Here is an 18,610-nt window from a genome sequence, read left to right as displayed (position 1 = left end):
CCTGATTGTTATAAAATCTACTTATTTCATTCACTGACTTTGATAAAAAAAAAATATTTTCCAGATTTGAAAAAAGTCTTTTGTATTTTATGGGCATCATTTAAGACATCCTAGATCACAAAAATTGCACTGTATTTTGGATGTTGTTAGGAGATATACCAGAAGCTTACAAACAAGTTTGCAGAAAGGACCTATGCTAACTCTGTGGTACGTGTTTTTAGCTTATATTTTCTAAAGAATGCTTACTATAAAAAAAAAAATTAAAATAAAATGCATATCACATTTAGTTATAGCCAATTTCTTAAAAACGGCTCTAACGACGTTATATTCAAGGCATTTACAATAAAACTGCTGTTTTTCTCAAAAAAGTAAAATAACAAAAAAACATGTCTTTCATTTTACAAAATTTTGCCCTAAATGTCGGCTCTTCCCCAACATCAACAAAATGTCTTTAAAATGTATATAGAAACAGCTCTTAAAATCTACAAGCTGTGAAAAAACGTACAGATGGACTCGCGGATGGAATTGTGAGACCCACTATTTCGGACTTCTCCATCATCGTGATGTTGGTTTTGATTAAAATCTCAATTTTTTTTGTCGACACGAAACCAATATTTGCACTTTTGAGCAAGTTAAAATTGACCAACTAACACCACAAGATGGAAATTTTGTCTACAAAGTAGAAAGAGCTTAGGTATATGGGAACTTGCCAAAGGCGTACAGCCATAAGACTGTTGCCTAATCGTAGCCGAATCAATTTTCAATGTTTCAATAGAAGATTTTTTAAATATGCAAATATGTTAAAGCACTGAAAAATTAGTTTTGTACCTCCTCTCCTGTGAATAATTTTTTATTCCAATTTTAAATTCAAGAAGTGCACTTCTGGTTTGCTTAAGCCAATGGAGAAATTTCGACAAATTACCTTATTGATTTTTTTTTTTAGCAACTGTAGCTTCAGGACATATTTTTTGGAGCGAACCCTTATTATGTAGCTCGGAAACTTTTTAAAATATTCATGGCATTCTTTAAAAAAGTAGCTCAAAGCTGCAATCACTGAAAAAAATGTTCAAAAAGTCATTTTAAATTTTGTATCCATTAATGCAACGAACCGGAGGTGCACTTATTAAACTTCAAATTAAGGGTATTCACGATTTAAAAACTGGATAAGAGGTACAAAATATTGAATAAACAAAAATAAAAAGAAACTTTTTCTTCAAAAGAAAAATAAAGTGAAAAGTGGACCAAATTGAGTCTTTCCCCTGGCTTAGTAGAAAAATCAAATGCATGTATATACCTATATTTGCGTTTTTCTCGCAACTTATTAGGGTGTCCATTTCCTTTTTTTTTTAGCTGGATTCTTCATTTTTATAATTTAATAGGAGTTAAGAAAAAATCAATAGGTACCTCTAAATACATTATGTAGTTTTGTATAGGTAATCAAATTATGATTTCTTCGTTAAATCCGCACTTAAGCAATATAAAATTAATTTCTCGTTAAAATCAAAAATTAATTATTTTTTTATTGTCATATAATACTTATTCACTTTACAAATCTAAATACATAACCTGTGTTGCCGCCAATGCACCGCAAAAACTTAAAAAGCTTGCCATGCTGACAACAGCTGTTGTCGTTCCCGATATAGTCACAATAGTTCCCATGCAAATAGACAAGATAAATTGTGCTAAAAATACCATGCTGCTTACGATAGCGATATCGGTTCCAAGTCCCCTTACTTCAGTACCCAACTTTGGTGATCCATCATAGTCCAATTCAAACTGAAAGCATAATAAATTTCGAAATTAAACGCACTTGTTGATTGGAGAGAAATCCTCTCTCTTGACTTACAGTTCCCTTGGCATGGTAGTGTGCCACTAATAGATACGGCATCGTAAACAGAGTCGAATACATAACACCTGCTGTCCAACTAAAGAGGATGACACTGGCTTTGGCGCGTGTCATCGCCATCAAAGTCATTCCGCAACAATAAAAAAGCAATCCCCCAATGTAAACCGGCTTAGCTCTGGTGTGCATCACGGAAAGAGAAAATTGGATTGTGTCCAGGCCAATTAATTAAAAAATAACAAACTGTCATCGGAATGCTATAGGCTACTTACTTAAATCTCTGAATTAGTTTTTCTATAATGAGGGAATAGCAGGAACAAGACAATGAATACATTGCCATGCCCCAGCAACCGAAGCGGACGCCTTCTTCATAGAGGATTTGTGGTTCGGTTCCTTCTAAAGCCTTTGGATCACCACCAAAGACGGCCTCGCCCACAAAGTCGGTGAAATAAAGGGAATAACAGACGTGAGCCATCCAACAGAAGAGATTTGTCAGGCAGACCATTCTTAAGGAGTGCGGCATGTAGACAATGGAGAGCAAGTAATGGGAGAGGGTTTGGACAGTCTCTGTGGGTGGGGGTTCTCCTTCTTGGGTTTCGGCATTTAACATGGGTGGTAGTTCACTGCCAGCGGCAAACGACGTTTCACTTACATTCTCCCCTGGGACTGTGGTGTATTCTGACTTTTTATCTTGCTACAATTTTTTTTTTGGTCTTGGTTAATATAAGGCTTTTGTATTTTTTTTTTTTAAATTACCTCATCTAACATTGAATCATTTACTTCGTCATCATTGAGAGCTCCATAAGATACCGCATTTTCACCTGGTCCCAATGCATCGGATTCACCTCTTCCGGAAGTTTTTGGAGCTACCAATGCCCAGAGGGGTATTTCCTTGAAGCTTGTGACAGTAAATGAGACGCAAGCAATGAAAATGAATGTGATGATTGTGAATACTGCCTTGACGTGTCCACCGAGTTTGCGACCTTGAAAAATTTAAAGGTATTGTAAAAAGAAGTATAATTATATTATTCATTTTGAAATGAAGGGAACATTTGACCAAGTTTTTTTTTAGATCAAAACATACACGAAGCGTAGAAACAGTTAACAGTTTGGATAAGGCTCAGTTCATCTTAATTTTTTAAGTAGTTTTTGAATTTAAAATATAGAAACGGGGGACAAAAATTGGGTGCAGTTTTCAAATTTTAAATTTAAGAGGTGCGTACCTAATGTGCCGATAAAATCAAAGTCTTAAGGACCTGTGAGATAAGAAGAAACAATTTTATCTCACACGGCCTTAATTAACATTCGATGTTATGAAAATTCAAGTGTATGGAAATATCAAAACTTTATTTTATCCAATCTTACTAAAAATCTAGAATGATGAAAAAGTACATTTTGGATGGAAATTTAAGACTTCATCGGGACCCAATTTTATTCGCATTCTCTTTCATCAAGTAAAAATTTTCATAAAAAGAAGGAAATATGGTGCTGGTTTTTTTTTTCAGAAATCTACATTTTTTTAATTGCGCATAAGAGGGTAACCTTAGGAACTGGACTTTCGAAAACCGGTTATGGTAACGAACATGCCATAGGGATAGAACTGATGACTTTAACTCACTAGTTGGTCACAATTTTTGTTATAGTGCTAAGATAAATAAATATATGAACTTTTTACTTAAATATTAAGAAGATTTTCTCAATAAAAATATTAAAAAATCTCTATAGAAAAGCCTTATTTATCATTTATTTTAATAAGATTTTGTTCTAAAACAGAACAATAAGGGAATCTAATAGCGTTTTCGTTTGGGAATTCTTAGAAGCGTCCGGGACTGTCCGATCCGGAATGCCAAACGATCAGAGTTAGATACTTTTTTATATTCTGAAGTTTGGGTTTCTTTGTATTTGTGAAACATCAAATGCGAACGTCTGATGAAAGTTTTGTTTTGTTTATTTTTTTTTTTTATTATCATTAAGTTATCTATTTTTGTTTTTTTCTTCTCATTATTTTAATATAGTTTAAAGTTTGTGCATAGTTAAAAATCTTGAAATTGAGAAATGAATAACAAAGAATGACATTTCATTACTTTGACGTCTTAAGTGTTAACATGTGTGCGTGATTCTGGTTTTGATTCTGCCTCAAAATTCGGAATCGATTTTCTCTTCTTTTCAGAATTAGAACTGTCATTGAGTGCCAAACGATCAGTTTCAGAATCGTTCGGGGGAATTCCGGACAGTCCCGGACGACCAAACGAAAACGCTATAAATACCTACACCGAAAAAAAAAACAATATCATTTTACCATTTTTTAAATATCAAATTTAATATCTTATCATTTCAGCAAAAAATACTGGAAAAATGTGTTTTATGGTAATTAAAATATCAAAACAATATTTTTATTATAAGGAAGATATTTGAATATCACATTTTTGAAATTTTTAGACATTATAATATCAATTTTTCATCTGTTTCTCATTCCAAATTATTGAAAAATATTAAATAAAAAACTGTTAATTTGTACTAATTAAAAGGCGCTTTGTGTTTTTTCGAAGTAAAATGTATAAATTTCTCAGAAAATTTGATCGGCAATAATATTTTACTTCACATAGTTTGGGAATAAAATAATAAAACAATTATATTACGTATAAAAAAGAAAATAATATCACTATTATTATATTTAGATAGATATAGAGAATGTTCACTTTCAGTAAAGTTTTGTTGGACGACTTTTATCACTCAAAAATGTTAATTGGATTGCTGTTATTATCATTTTTTTCCCATGTAGTAGGGTCAAAATCATGGAGGTGGAAAATTTCGATTACCGAATTCTTAAAAAAATCAACTTTGTTTTATGATACAAATTTCATGCTCAAATGTTCGCTTTAGTCATAATTTTTCGGCTCATGAACGGGCAGAGCACAAAAATGTAAATTTTTCAATTTACCGAAAAACCCCAAAAATTTGTAATAGAAAAACGTTCCTCGAAATAGTGGTGATCTCCATAGCCGTAGCTAGGATTTCATTTCGGGGGGGGGTTACCTCAGACTGAAAAAATTTTTTTTTTAAGATTCACAAAACTTTTTTATCAACTATAGGCGTGTTTTTTCTATTACTCAGTTGCTACTCATTTTTGATTTTATTCGCAAAACAATAATAAAAATTACACAAGTAAGTATTTGTTTTTATTGTTTTTCGAATAAAATAAAAAAATGAGTAGCTACTGAGTTGAAGAAAAAACACGCCTTATATGTAACTGCAGTCGATTCTTAATTCCGCTAAAGCAAATGGTCATTAGAACTGTGTCAGAGCGAAAAACTTGTCAATATCCTTTTTAAGTATTTTTTAGGAGAGAAATTCATAGTTAAAAGTTTAAAATAGCTCTGCTTACCGTAGAAGAATTTAAGAATGTACCGAATATAAAATGGCCGAATATTCGGCAGCATCTCTAGTTTAAATTGGTACAAGGAGTGATAAGATGTTTGATATAAATTGCGAGCGTTAGCGAGCAAGAAAATTTTTTTGAAGAAATAAATTTGAACCATTATTAGGCTTTATACAAAAAATTATTTCGCACAATTTTATATATAAAAACATTGAAAAATGAAATTTTTCTCCCAATAAAATTTTGTAGCAAAAAATTTAAATATTCTATTATATCAATTTAGTTCTAAATTAAATCAGGAATACTTAAAATTAAAAATTTTAAATAATCCAAGTTGTTTGGCATGAGCTAATTTTCTAATTTGAAATAATTTGATAAATAGAAAGCTAAAAATATAACGAAAAATTTTACATAGGTACTCTCTGAAATAAAAGGATAAGATGTCGGAAAGACTTAAATAGATTTAACGGTAATATTTCAAAAACGAGATGTGATCGAATATTTTTATCTTCGGATTCGAGTTCAGCAACCCTTTGAAAAAGTATAGTTTAGCCTCGACATCAAAAACCTTGTAGATAAATACTTGTGTTATTTAAAGGGTTCTTAAAAAAACATTTTAAGGTGTTTACATAGTGCTTTAGGAAATGATGAAAGAGGTAAAAACTAGTTTTTTTGAAAATCCCTTACCAAACGTTGTAATGGACCACAAAATTGTTGTTTTTCCTTATAAAAACTTCATCGACAGCTTCTTAAACGATACGAAATTGGTGGAGACTTTTAGGGAGATTTTCGGGATCGGGTCAAAATTCTGGCTTCAAAATTCTGCTTTTCAAAATTCTGCTTTTTTAACGAAAATTCTGTTTTTCAAAATTCTGCTTTTCAAAATTCTGCCAGCATTATTCTTGAACAAAAAATTCTGCCAATTCTGTTTTTTTTATAGCATATGCGCTGACTAAAGAAAAATACACCTCATTAATGTAATTCAACATTGGTACTTTCCCAAATTTTTTTATTTGAGTGTCGCAAATATTTTTCAAATAAAATCTATAACTTATTGGAACCCATCGGTTGTTTGATACAAAATATTCCTTTTAAAAAATTTTGAATTATTTTCGGAAATGTTTAGTATTAAAAACCTGTTCTTAATTTTTTCAAATTTATTTATATATAAAAAGAAAATTAATATACATTCAAAGAATAACAAATTATGTAGGTAAGTTATCAAATAAGCAGATAGTTTTTCAAGAAGATGATTTTACAGAAGTCTGCAAAAAATTAAAGAACGGTTTGGAAAATGTTAAAAAGCGCGCACTTTTTAACATTTTCCAAACCCTTTTTTAATTTTTTGCAGAATTTTGAAAAACAGAATTATGAAAAGCAGAATTCTGAAAAACAGAATTTTGAAAAGCAGAATTTTGAAAGCAGAATTTTGTAAAGCAGAATTTTGAAAGCAGGATTTTGACTCCGGCAGAATTTTGACCCCAACCCGAGATTTTCAGATAGGTAATTAAATTACTAAAATACAAAAACAAACCATTTAGTACTGCAAATATTAGACTTATAGGTATTTTTTTATACTATATCTTTTGATTTTCTGAAAAAAAAATTTCGGGGGGGGGTTAAACCCCCAAAACCCCCCCCCCTAAATACGGCTATGGTGATCTCTTCAAAACGACTTTAGGGGTCTAGAAATAGTATCAATGTCACTGATATATTATTATACTAAAATAGTAGGTCTTAAATAAATTAAATATGACTTTATTTCTTGAGGAAGAAAAAAATGCTTTTATGCACCTCCGAAACACTTAGGCCATAAGTAATTTTTTCTTTTGTTTTTGTTGTAACTTTTTTGATAAAATTGTTTATTGCAGCCATACTTAGATAAGATACTGAGTAAAAATACCCAAAAAAAATGCAAAATTATGAGTGTAAGACTACATTATTTATTCAGATTCTAAGAGCGTTCCCGGAAATGACGTTTTGACTTTAATTTATTTTTAGTTTTTATGTAACAAAGTAAAACAAAAACTGTTTGAGATTATATTGTAGTGGCCTCGATTTTTGATCATAATATCACCAACAAATTTAAATTTCAATCTAGCTATACCCCAAAACAAGCGTTCCCGGAATGATGGTTAAATATTGATGTACGGTACTTAAAAATGAAACTAAAATTAGTTTCTAGCATACATTTTATAAATTTATCCATAAAAAAGTTGTGGAATGTTAAATCTATATAAAATTAACTTTAAAAACTGCTTGCAGCACCCTTTTGTACGTTAGATGATTAAAATATTTATACATTAATAAATGTTGGTATTATGCGTCATTTTTCTTGGGACAACTTTTATCAATGTATAAAAAATATCAAAACTTAATTTTTTTGTAAGAGATGTACCAATTAATAAAGAGTATTGTGTATATGTAGTATTAAGAAAAGAAATACTCAAAAATAATTAACTTTTATGTGATTTTAAGCCATTTGATTTTCAGTTTTTGAGTTATGGACATGTCCGAGAACGCTTTTTTTTTTGAATATCAGATGCAATAAAAAAGAAATTTAAAGTTTTCTTACCGAAACAAATATATTCTTAGATGCGTGCCGACTATTTTAATTGGTAAATGAGAAAAAAGCTTTAAATAAATGTTATTTTGATTAAAAAAAAAAGCCTGGACATCAAATTTTCCACCTCCATGATTTTGACCCAGTACTACCTGTGTTTAGTGGGGTTATTCCGTAATTTTTAAAACGATCATCGACAAGACCATAATCGTTTAACAGCTTGACATAGATGAATGTATAGATTCATTTAGTTCTTAACTTATGATATTGTTCATTGCATGCATAAAAGCCTTTGGAGACATGTATGTTTATTCCGAATTACAAGTGCTTCCTTGATCATTATGTCTTTCGGATGCGAATCTCTGTTCCATACCACGCTGAAGCTATTTTACATGGTATAGAAAAATGCTATGTACTTCCTGCTGGTTTAATTACATAATAGGTACTTGATGGAATACATTTTTACTTATTCTATTTAAACACGTTTTAAAGTTTCGAATGAAATAAATATGTAAGTTATTAGTAGAAAAGGTTTGAAGCCACCGCGCGCAGATGCAACAAAATTGATTAGTTTTTCTTGCAATCATGATCACTAATCACACTTTCAACTCTTTCAAAAACTGGAGATTTCCAGTTAGTAAATATGAGTATATTTTTGGAAAGTTTTCAGTTTAATCAAACAAACAAGAAATAAAATAGTGGAGTAACCAAAGCAAAGCTCAAAAATTGGCAATATTAGGGAACCCGGCCGAACAACTTAGATTTTGATGATATTTTTTTCCAAACTTCGGTAATTAAAAATACTTTAAGGTCTATAGATTAAAAATTGCCGGTGTTGCCGCATTGGTTTTTAAAATTTTGAAAAAAAATCGTCAAAATCAGAGTTGTTCGGCCGGGTTCCTTAATAATTTGCTTTAGTTACTCTACTAAAACAGAAAACTCTTCAAAACATAGTCTCTTAGAGGGCTTTTAGTCGCTTCCAGAGCTTTTGAGTTCTATTGATTGCATCTTCAACTTTGAAAATGAAAGAGTATCAGTTGATAATAAGAGCTATAACTTTGAGCATTTATTTTATAAATTTATTTAAATACATATATTTATGAAATAATTTAATCACTTTATTTAGAAGATTGTGAGATAATGTGAATAAAGCCTTCCGGCATCGACTGGACACCGGAAAAAAATACTTTTTTCGTATTATGAGAAATTATGGGAATCGACTATACACTTAAAAGAGACAAGTACTGAAAGAACAAAAAACACGAGAGGTCTGTCTTATGGTCTTAAGGCTCTTATACGTCATTTAATCTTGGAATAACCATTTTACAATAAAAATTATCGAATAAACTACGGATGTAAAAATGAACTATGAGTTTACCATTAATTTTTAAATAAAATTTTGTGTTTTAAGTAAACTAAATATTTATTGCACATACACCACAGTGACCCCCCATAAATAAAAAAATTTAAAGAGGAAAAAGTCTCTTATTTGATGAAAACTTAAATAGTGGTTAATTCTTAAATTTCGTGAAAATTTGCCATAATGACCATCAGAGGTCAATGTTTTATTTATTCGCTGCATGTATTTCTAGTCCAACTATCAAATGACACTATGAAGTTTTTTTCTGATTGATTGATTAAAGCCTATTCGGGATTATATTTAATTTGCCGTGAACTCCATGATACTGAGTATTTAACTCAGTAAGTGAGACAGGTGTTAATTTTTTGAACTCACCTATAGACGTAGCATCCCAGTTGATGCCTCCCATTGAGTATCCCATAAATCCACCCAATCCAGCCATAATGGTAAAAGTTGACAGTCCTTTTGCATGGTCCTCTAAGAAAATCAAATATTTAAAATCAGAAATTCATAAGTTTCATAAACCTTACCTGGAATACAAACATCCAATAAATAAGCCCTAGCTGGACTTTGACAAGCATCTGCATCAAAATCCAACAAAACAGTGCCCAATATCGTAAAAAATATACCCCATGGATGAGCAGTTTTTTGGACAACCTTTACCTCGGTATCAGAAGCTGAAGCTCGATGGGGAGACACATTTATATTGTTATGAGTTTCATTCGCAGTCAAATTCATAGCGGCAATTTGAGCGTGTGGATCTACGTCACCGAAGGTATATCCCAAATCCTCACCATTCGGAACAAGTAGTAATCCTATGAAATCAAATATAGACAATCATTCCGTTTGATTACATTGAATTGATAGCTTTCATTCTACAATCATCATCATCATCCATACCCATTAGAACGCCAATTGATAGGAGTATAATAAAAGGTCGCCTTCGTCCCATATTCAGCTTACAACGGTCACTCAGTGATCCCAGAATGGGACACACAAAGAATCCAACCAAAGGGGATAATGCCCACACAAGAGTCATATGCTGATGTTCCACCCCGATTTTTAAAAGGGTTGGAGATACAAATGCCGTTTCGGCGGCATACGAGAATTCAATACCCATGACTGCCGCTGAAACTCGGACAAGTTCCTGACGAGTCTTGTGTCTATGAAAGTGGAAAAAGAAACAAACAAACGAGAAACGTGCCAAGGGCGGATTAGTCATGTGGGGGGAGGTGGTGGTTTTAGCATAATTTCAATCAATTGTTGCTTCACAAATTGAAAGAAACGATAGGATTTTGTGTGAGATTAACTTTTTGATTGTGATTTGCTGTTTTTTTTTTTGCATTTTGTATTTGTTTAAGATTAAATTTATCATTTGTATAGAAGAATGGTTGATAAAAAAAAACTTGTTTTTAGAGAATAATATGATAATATATCTCGAATAAAATTAAAATTTAACTGTTTCTCATTTTGAACTCACTTCTATTACAAGTCAATCAAATATCTGTATCACATATTGATGACATGTGTTTGTGCAATGTATGAGTATGTTTAATTGAAAACAAATAATTTCAGATGTAACTGGTTAGCAATTGTAACTACTGCGAAAATCTTAAACAAATTGATATCAATTATATTAACACTTAAATTTGAGGTAGATACATCAATTTCCAGTTTTCATTTCATGAGTTGAAAGTAATTAAAAATAGATTAGGTACGTGTAGTTGACATACAATTCAATTTAGGTACTCAAATTTTCCGTATCGACTCGGGTATTGCATGCTTTTATTTATTTTTTTTTGCTAGACATCTGTACTTAGAGTCATTCGATATGAAATCAACAAATTGGAGCCAAAATGTGTGCGGCATGATTTTTAATTTTAATAGAAAAAAATTGAGGACAATTTTTGAGGTACTAGAAACGATATACCACCACTATTTATTTTTTTGACTGTTAAGTTTCTGATCAGTACCCATCCGAAGTCAAAAATTCAATCAATCAATCACAGTGGTGCATAAAGGGTTGTAGCTTTTTACTTATTATAGGCATTAAAATGGTTGGTACTTTTTTTTTATAGGGTAGTGTATGTGTATTTCATGTAAAAAAATAAAACTGAACCAGAAAAATTAGAAAAAAAAAATGGTTGCCATGTGAAATGTTCACAATTTTTCTTCTATTTTAAGATTTTCATCTGCGTTCTGCGTTAATACGGTTGCAAATCCAGGATTAATTTTTTTTTTTTAATTAAAGCATAAACCCTTCCGATACCACGAAATAATTTTCATTACCTTAGAATAATGTCTTCTAACAAAATTTGAAAATTTATGTTTTTGAGATGTGCTCAACATTGGACTCAAAAAAATAACAATAAAATTTTATATTTTCAATAAATATAATCAATATGTAGTCAAATTATATCCAAGAAGAGCTTGAAGTGAAAAGTTTCTGGTGTTTTTGTTTTCATGTTATATTGAACATTTTTATTTAAAAAATTGATCAATTTACTATGCACCGTCGATCTTTCTTGATTTAAATGTTATAAAATTTAATTTATGAGAAAATGTATCTTGCCTTTAAGATTACTGAAACATCTCTTTAAATGATTTTGATTACCTGCGAACAAAGTGTTTGAAAAAAAAAAAAAAAATAAAGTCATATAACAATAGTTTTCAAAATTTTCTTTTGTCTACCTATTCAAATTTTAACAAATGTATAAAAAAAACTAGTAGGTATTCAGTTTCAAAAAAACTATAAGAATATTGAAGAATTCAATTTTACTACCTTATCATCTGAAACGTCTTTTTGTATAAATATTGTTAGATTTAAATTTTGCTATATTAGTTATATGAAAGGTTAAGGGTGCCATGGTCCAGCAAAAAAATTTCAATTACCACTCTATTGATTCATCGAAAACAATTAACAAAGTTTATTCCAAGGTTTTTTGCTCAATTGACACCACTTACAGCACTGCCAATATTTTAATACTAAATATATTGGCGCACCAACGAATTCTGGGCCATTATTTTTATTTCTTACAATTATTAGCTTTTCAAAATTCTTTCTTTTTTTAACTTATTTTTGAATAAAATATTATTCACTTTCAACAATATACTTTTTTCAAAGATCCTTCCTGAAGTTTTCGAGTTCGCAGATCAGTTCTTTTGTTTTGTGTTCATGAGAATATTAATATCCTCATTATTTTGCCATATAAACTATTCTGGTTATTTGTGGAATTAATTTATGAAATTAAAAATACAATGTAAATATTGATATTATTGATAAAATTAACACTGAAACTTTAAGTACTATTACAAAACCAGTTATTTGTGCGATGATTAAACAAAAATAATAGAAAAATCCATACTTTGAAATTTATTTTTAAAAACTCTGCTATTAGTTTTATTAAAAATTTTCTCTATTCACCCATTTCATCAATATAATCGATGTGTTTCTGTCGAAATTCCGACATTGACTGTTCACAGTAAAATTAATAGTAAAATTTTAAAATTATACATTGTAAATTTGGTAATATGTAATATAATATGTAAATTAAAAATATGTTATAACTTATAAATATTGACCCCTTTCACCAAATGCACAGAACAGAAAGGACACAATTTGTTTTGTTTTTGAATAAGTAGAATCCGTCTAACAAAGCGTGGAGCAACTTGTTAACACTACAATACTTAAAAGTTGGTGCTACTCGTATCTTCTATATCTTTTTACATATCTTACATCTCTTTTTGCTCCTAAGATTGTTGTTGTGATTGTAATTTTTTATTAATATGATGACCGATCATTTGCCGGTCAAATTGAGTTAAACATAGCTTAGAACTGTTATACGACTAAGTACATAAAATAAGATTAAACTCATACCCACACGAGAAAGAAATCTTAACTATAGGTAATAGCAAAAGTAGAATATCAAAACATAGTACATAGTTAAAAAGTTTTATGTTACCAATTAACCGCGTATGTATGTATTAAAACCGCAAAGGTTCTATACACTATTGCTTTACGTTAAAACACAGTCATTTATTAGCAGGCTGATTAAATATGGCTCATATTATACATTAATATAAAGAATGATGAATTGAATTATGTTCTTTGATCAAAGTTAGTTGGCCTAGATCAATGGCAATCTGTGGAACTTCTATCAAATTGAAAGATATTTCACTTTTGCCTAACAATTTCTAATTCTAATTTGTTAAAAATATGAGAAAAATCTTAATTGAAATAATACATACTTATGAACGTAGAAGAGAAAAGATGCGAATTGGAGAAAAATTCTCAAAATTATTACTTTTTTTTGTGTCTTTTCTAAACGAAAACTTTAGTTGAACAATACATCTTTTTGGTTGAAATAGTTGGTATTAGTTAGAGAACAAGGTCGATGCCTCTTACCTCTACTAGCCTAGTTTCGAATACCGGTAAAAATTGAAATTGTTTTTTTTTTTTTTGCGGAGATTTTTAAAAAAAGGTGAGCATTGATTTATTTTGAATACGCGTGCACATTTCACTAAAAATAGTTAAAGTTTTTGCAAAATGGACAGTTGTTGCTGGTGAAACGTTTCCCTCAAATCATATTTCATACCTTCGATCTGCTGAAGGATTTTCGAAGATGATTTTCGTTTTAATGAACATCAACAAAATGTTCCCAAATCACTTTATATAGCAATTGCCATATTCCGTCACACACCATTTATTAATTCTAAGGTAGTTAAGTTTGTTATTTAAAAAAAAAGGAGTAATGCTAAGCTGAGTAAATAAGGTGAATGGAATATGTGAACTAGAAAATACTGTGTTGGAATATTAGAGGGTTCGGAAAAATTATTTTGAATTGATTTTGACATAAAAGATTACTAAGGAACAATTTATTCACTCTCCATTATATTTAAAGGCTCCGTAAAAAATTAGAAAACTGTCAAATCGCATACAAATTTGAAAATTTCCCTTTTTTAATGGCGGTTTTATATTTAATGGAGTGTGAATAAATTGGGCTTAAGGGCCAATTTATTGAGCCTCCATTAAATTTTGAAATTTATCGCTTTAGTTAACGGCCTCGTTAAAACTATTGTCGCCTTTAAGTATACATCATTAAAAATTCATTTAATTCACTCTTCTTTAGTTAAAGTCCTTACTTTTAATGGAAACTTTAAATTTAAAACTCTGTTAAAAATATCCTAGGGATTTTTTATTTTGTTTGAAAAATAATCTGTCAAAAGCTACAATTTTGTCAAATCGAATAGATTTGAATTGGAAGAAAAACCAAAAAACTATGACCCGTAAGTATTTTGCAGCTGAAAACGCCAGAAAATGCAAGAGATTAACGATATACCAGTGGTAACCAAAGAATGCTACAACCTACAATTGAAACCATGAGAAGAAGAAGGAGTTAAGTGAAATTTTTAATTTTTTCCATCGGTGTCAAATAACAACTTAAATTTAAGTGTTATCGGCATTCATCTCGTGTCATTGGTTTAGAAGTAAGCTTTATATCTCTTCTTCTCATGGCTTCAATTGCAATGTTATGTATGTTATGTATGTATTATGCAGCATCTCAAAAATGATTAGTTTTGAAGTGGAGAATATAATCTAGTAGATTTAGTATTATCTGTGCGAAGTAGACAAGAAATGAATTAATTTCTTTGAATTTTGTTCTTTTTTATGGTACAAATGCATGTGTGTATACCTACAAAAAATTCTAGTCTGGACTTTTTTCATAATTGTGATGTTTTTTTAATAATTCTTTAGCTCATTTGACATTTTTTAAATAAAATAATAATTCAAATAAAAAAAATAAATGAAATGACATTTGACACTAATGGATAGTGAATAAATAGAAATTCTGTTTAAAGCCTCCATTAGCTCTAAAAATCCCTCTTAAAAGGTCGAATTTGGTGTTTTAACTAAAACTACTTTTAAATTTAATGCTCAATTAGTTAATGATGCCAAACTTCAAAAAAATCCTTAAAAGAGACTGAATTAAACGAAATTGGTTTTTAATTTTAAAATTCCCTTTTTTAATGGCGATTTAAGTTTAATGGAGAGTCAATAAATTGGGCCTAAATGAAATAATCATATTTTTATAAACAAAAGAAAAAAATGACTTCTATGAAGTGATTAAAAATTATTTTATATTTTGCTCATAAATGCCATATTAAAAAAAAGGACCAAATTGAAATGTAACCACACTGGTAGCTCCAGCTTTTCAAATACAAACAAAATTATTAAAATCGGTACGAAAGTTCTGAGGGAACAAACAAAAACATAAAATACAGACGAATTGAGAATCCTTTTCTTTTTGGAAGTCGATTAATAAAACCATTTCAAAGTAATTGAAATAAGTAAGTATCTGTTTAATGTTTACCAAAAAAAAAAAATGTTAGTTAAAATTAAAAAAAAATCGGATCAATGTCCACGTACAGACACCGAAATTCAACCAAGAAATTGTATAGAAGAATTAAATTTTTAGCAAATTTGATTATACATTACATTGTTACTAAATTGCAACATTTACATGTCTTAAAAATTTGCGTTCAAAACGTTTGTCAAAACCAAAATTGGTGTAAATATTTAATGTACATATAAACAACTTCCTTTTTTATAAAACAAGCAAATCAATCAATCAGCTTATCTTCCTTATCATAAATTTCTAATACAAAAATGTGTTAGCAATATGCTATAACAACAAATGTGAGTATATTTTCAAGTCAATTGTTTTTGTTTATGCCCACTCTTCTCCATAATAATAGCCAACACATGTTGTCTACAAAAACCACAATCAATTCGATCAATAAAATTAAATTAAATTCCACACATATCGATTGCATAGCAGTGATAAACGTGGTTACAACAAATTTTCTATGCGTTTCTTTCAATTTAAGTTTGTTTGTAACATAACATTTCCGTCATGGCATTGAATACAAAAAATTAATCTTTACCTATAAATGTGAGAAAAATCATCAGTTACAGCGGTGTTGCCTTTCATTTGATCGGATGCTGCAGTTTTAGCCATTTCTACAAGACTTTCAGGATGCTGCTCCCGAAAGCTGGAGAAACGTTCACGTATCCCATCACGCCACTCGTGCAGACGTCCCGACCAGCCCTGATATTCATGCAGTTTTTCCATTTTCTTATTTCAAATTTCCCAAAAACTTTAACTTGAAAAAACACACAAACTTTAAATTTTTAAGCAAAACTATTTTAAATATTTCTATACACTCACTTAAAACCCTTTCAACGATATTCAAGCAACCTTCCCACCCCAAATGTGTTTGCAAAGGTCGATTCTATAATTTAATTAGGCCCGATACATGATTTAACTATTTCAATGCACACGCAAAAATTTTCACAAATTTTCAAAATTTTATCCCTAATTAAGTTTCTGGAAGTTTTTCTCAACAACCCGACAGACGACACACACTCAAGTCTCTCAACTCTGCAAGCGAATATCTGTTTCCCCGGGGAGATTAGATGCAATCCCGAGGACCGTTATACGTTTTCGTAGGTCTTCGTTTTTGCTTATTTTTTATTTGCCTTTTTCCGTTCTGTCGCTATTTGTCTTACAACACTTGGAAGCTGCTCTAGGTTTTGAAACGAACTGATTGATAGTTCCAATGTTGGATGTTGGTTTGCCTGTGCAATTTTCTTGGAGCAGGGAATTGTTGCGGCTTGCTTCATTGTCTTTGGATTGCGAATGGCAAGAGCATGCGTTGGATGGACTGTTTTGTGGTGGTTAATTTTGTTTCCATTTCTGAAACAGCTGATGGAAGTTTTTGTGTTTACTTGTTTTGTTTTTTTTTTTTTTCGAATCTCTTATACATACATTCATCAAAGATATAAAAAGTATCTGATTTCCAGCTACCGCAAAACTGACATTGATCTAACAGGTCGGTAAGTTTGTTTTTTGAGGCTAAGTAGTGAAAGTTTATTTATTATTGTTCTTCAGTGACAGCTTTAGATAACACTTTTTGGCGGTAAAAAGTGCCTGATGAAATAGGGTGATTTGCATTGAGTTGTTTATTTTGTCATGATATAAACTCATGATGGTTTTAATTGTCAGATAGTAGATATATTTTAATCATGTATATGAATTTTTTGAGAAAAAAATATAAATGCCATAAATAGAGTCCAAACATTACGTTAACAAAGAGTTTAATGTACACAAATCCGTTTTGAAGGATTCGTCCGTTCTAAGGACACATAGTTGAACAAGAATTAATTCCAAATTATGAACAAGTTTAATCGTTTATGTGGTTTATTCAAATGGACGTTTGGATACAAGATTTTCTATAGAAAAAAAAAAAAATGTTACGTATACGCCGCAGTGACCCGTAAAACGTTCGATTTCGGAAAACTCTTTTGTATTTTTATTAAATGGTTAACGATTAAATTTTATCATTGAGCCACGAGTGCTACAATCAAAAAAGGCATTTACATTAGGGTGGAGCGTCAATGTGTGGAAAACAACAGGAAAGGAGTGTTAGGTGCCCCAATGATTCTACTTACTTGCGTTCAATTTTTTTCCTCTCGAATTATTACAGCTTGTCTGTACTTGAAAACTGTTCTAAAAATATTTCTTTGAAAATTTGCATTTAAAATACATATTTGAAGATTTTAATAGGTACTTAGACTTGAAAGATTTTTAAGACTTGAAGTAGCCTTGGCCACTTTTAATTAGGCAAATTATAACATCAGAATTGCTTGTAAGTCGGTTTTGCACCATTTTTCGGTGCAGGGAAATAATTCCACGGGAATCTGCTCCACATGGGAATTTATTCCACCTTATGTGGGAATCTGTTCCACTTTTTGAAGTGGAATAAATTCCCGCCCCGAGTGAGAATTTATTACACTTTTAATTGAGAAATAACTTCACCTTCAATTTTGGTGATTTATTTCTTGTCATTTTGGAGAATGATTTTACTTTATGTTTGTATTGTATGTGCCATCTGGAAAAAAGCTGCGTTTTTGCGGAAATGGATAGTACCTTCAGTTTATAAACCATTTTCATGGCATACAAAATAGTAGAGTCCTTCCAATTCGATCTGGGAAATATAATATATTTCTATTGTAAGTTTCAGAAACAAAGCTATGTCTTGGATCGTGTCAACTGTTACATATTAACTACTTACATGTTCTTCATACAAAAACTGATCAAAAACTTAAAAAAACAGCAGTGTCGCTAATAAGTAGGTAGTCTAAAGTCGACTTTGATTTTTTATGTTTCAAATCAAAGTAAGACATAGCAAAACAATAATTTACGTAAAAGAGGAAGAAGCAGTCCCAATCTTTGACCTTCCTTTGATATTGGTATCACAATTCACTTTACTTATTTAATTCTTTTGAATTTGTTTTTACCTTCAAAAAACACTAAAAAGTGCCGATACGATAATCATCCGCAAATGACTTCATACTCGGTGAAAATTGACCCCAGCGCGTGCGGCATCTGGGGGGGGGGGGTG

At 30.5% G+C, this 18,610-nt stretch overlaps 1 protein-coding gene across 3 annotated transcripts; it reads right to left on the bottom strand.

The window, feature by feature from the left end:
- Positions 1-1,487: 1,487 nt before the first annotated feature.
- Positions 1,488-17,034, bottom strand: LOC129915649 (proton-associated sugar transporter A). 3 transcript variants are annotated; one of them, XM_055995294.1, is made up of 10 exons: positions 16,975-17,034; positions 16,375-16,911; positions 16,091-16,309; positions 10,046-10,308; positions 9,676-9,960; positions 9,521-9,622; positions 2,600-2,826; positions 2,116-2,537; positions 1,847-2,021; positions 1,488-1,776 (listed from the first exon to the last, which is right to left on the bottom strand). In XM_055995294.1, exons 3-10 carry the CDS (start codon positions 16,276-16,278, stop codon positions 1,546-1,548), a joined length of 1,893 nt encoding a protein of 630 aa, XP_055851269.1. In that variant the 5' UTR covers positions 16,279-16,309; positions 16,375-16,911; positions 16,975-17,034; the 3' UTR covers positions 1,488-1,545. The 3 variants fall into 3 exon arrangements, with proteins under 3 accessions (XP_055851269.1, XP_055851270.1, XP_055851271.1); XM_055995295.1 differs by lacking the exon at positions 16,975-17,034 and having other exon boundaries at positions 16,375-16,915; XM_055995296.1 differs by lacking the exons at positions 16,375-16,911; positions 16,975-17,034 and having other exon boundaries at positions 16,091-16,363.
- Between the last annotated feature and the right edge of the window lie 1,576 nt (positions 17,035-18,610).

This window comes from Episyrphus balteatus, chromosome 3 (assembly GCF_945859705.1).
Source record: "Episyrphus balteatus chromosome 3, idEpiBalt1.1, whole genome shotgun sequence".
NCBI lineage: Eukaryota > Metazoa > Arthropoda > Insecta > Diptera > Syrphidae > Episyrphus > Episyrphus balteatus.
This window is presented reverse-complemented; position numbering and strand designations above follow the sequence as displayed.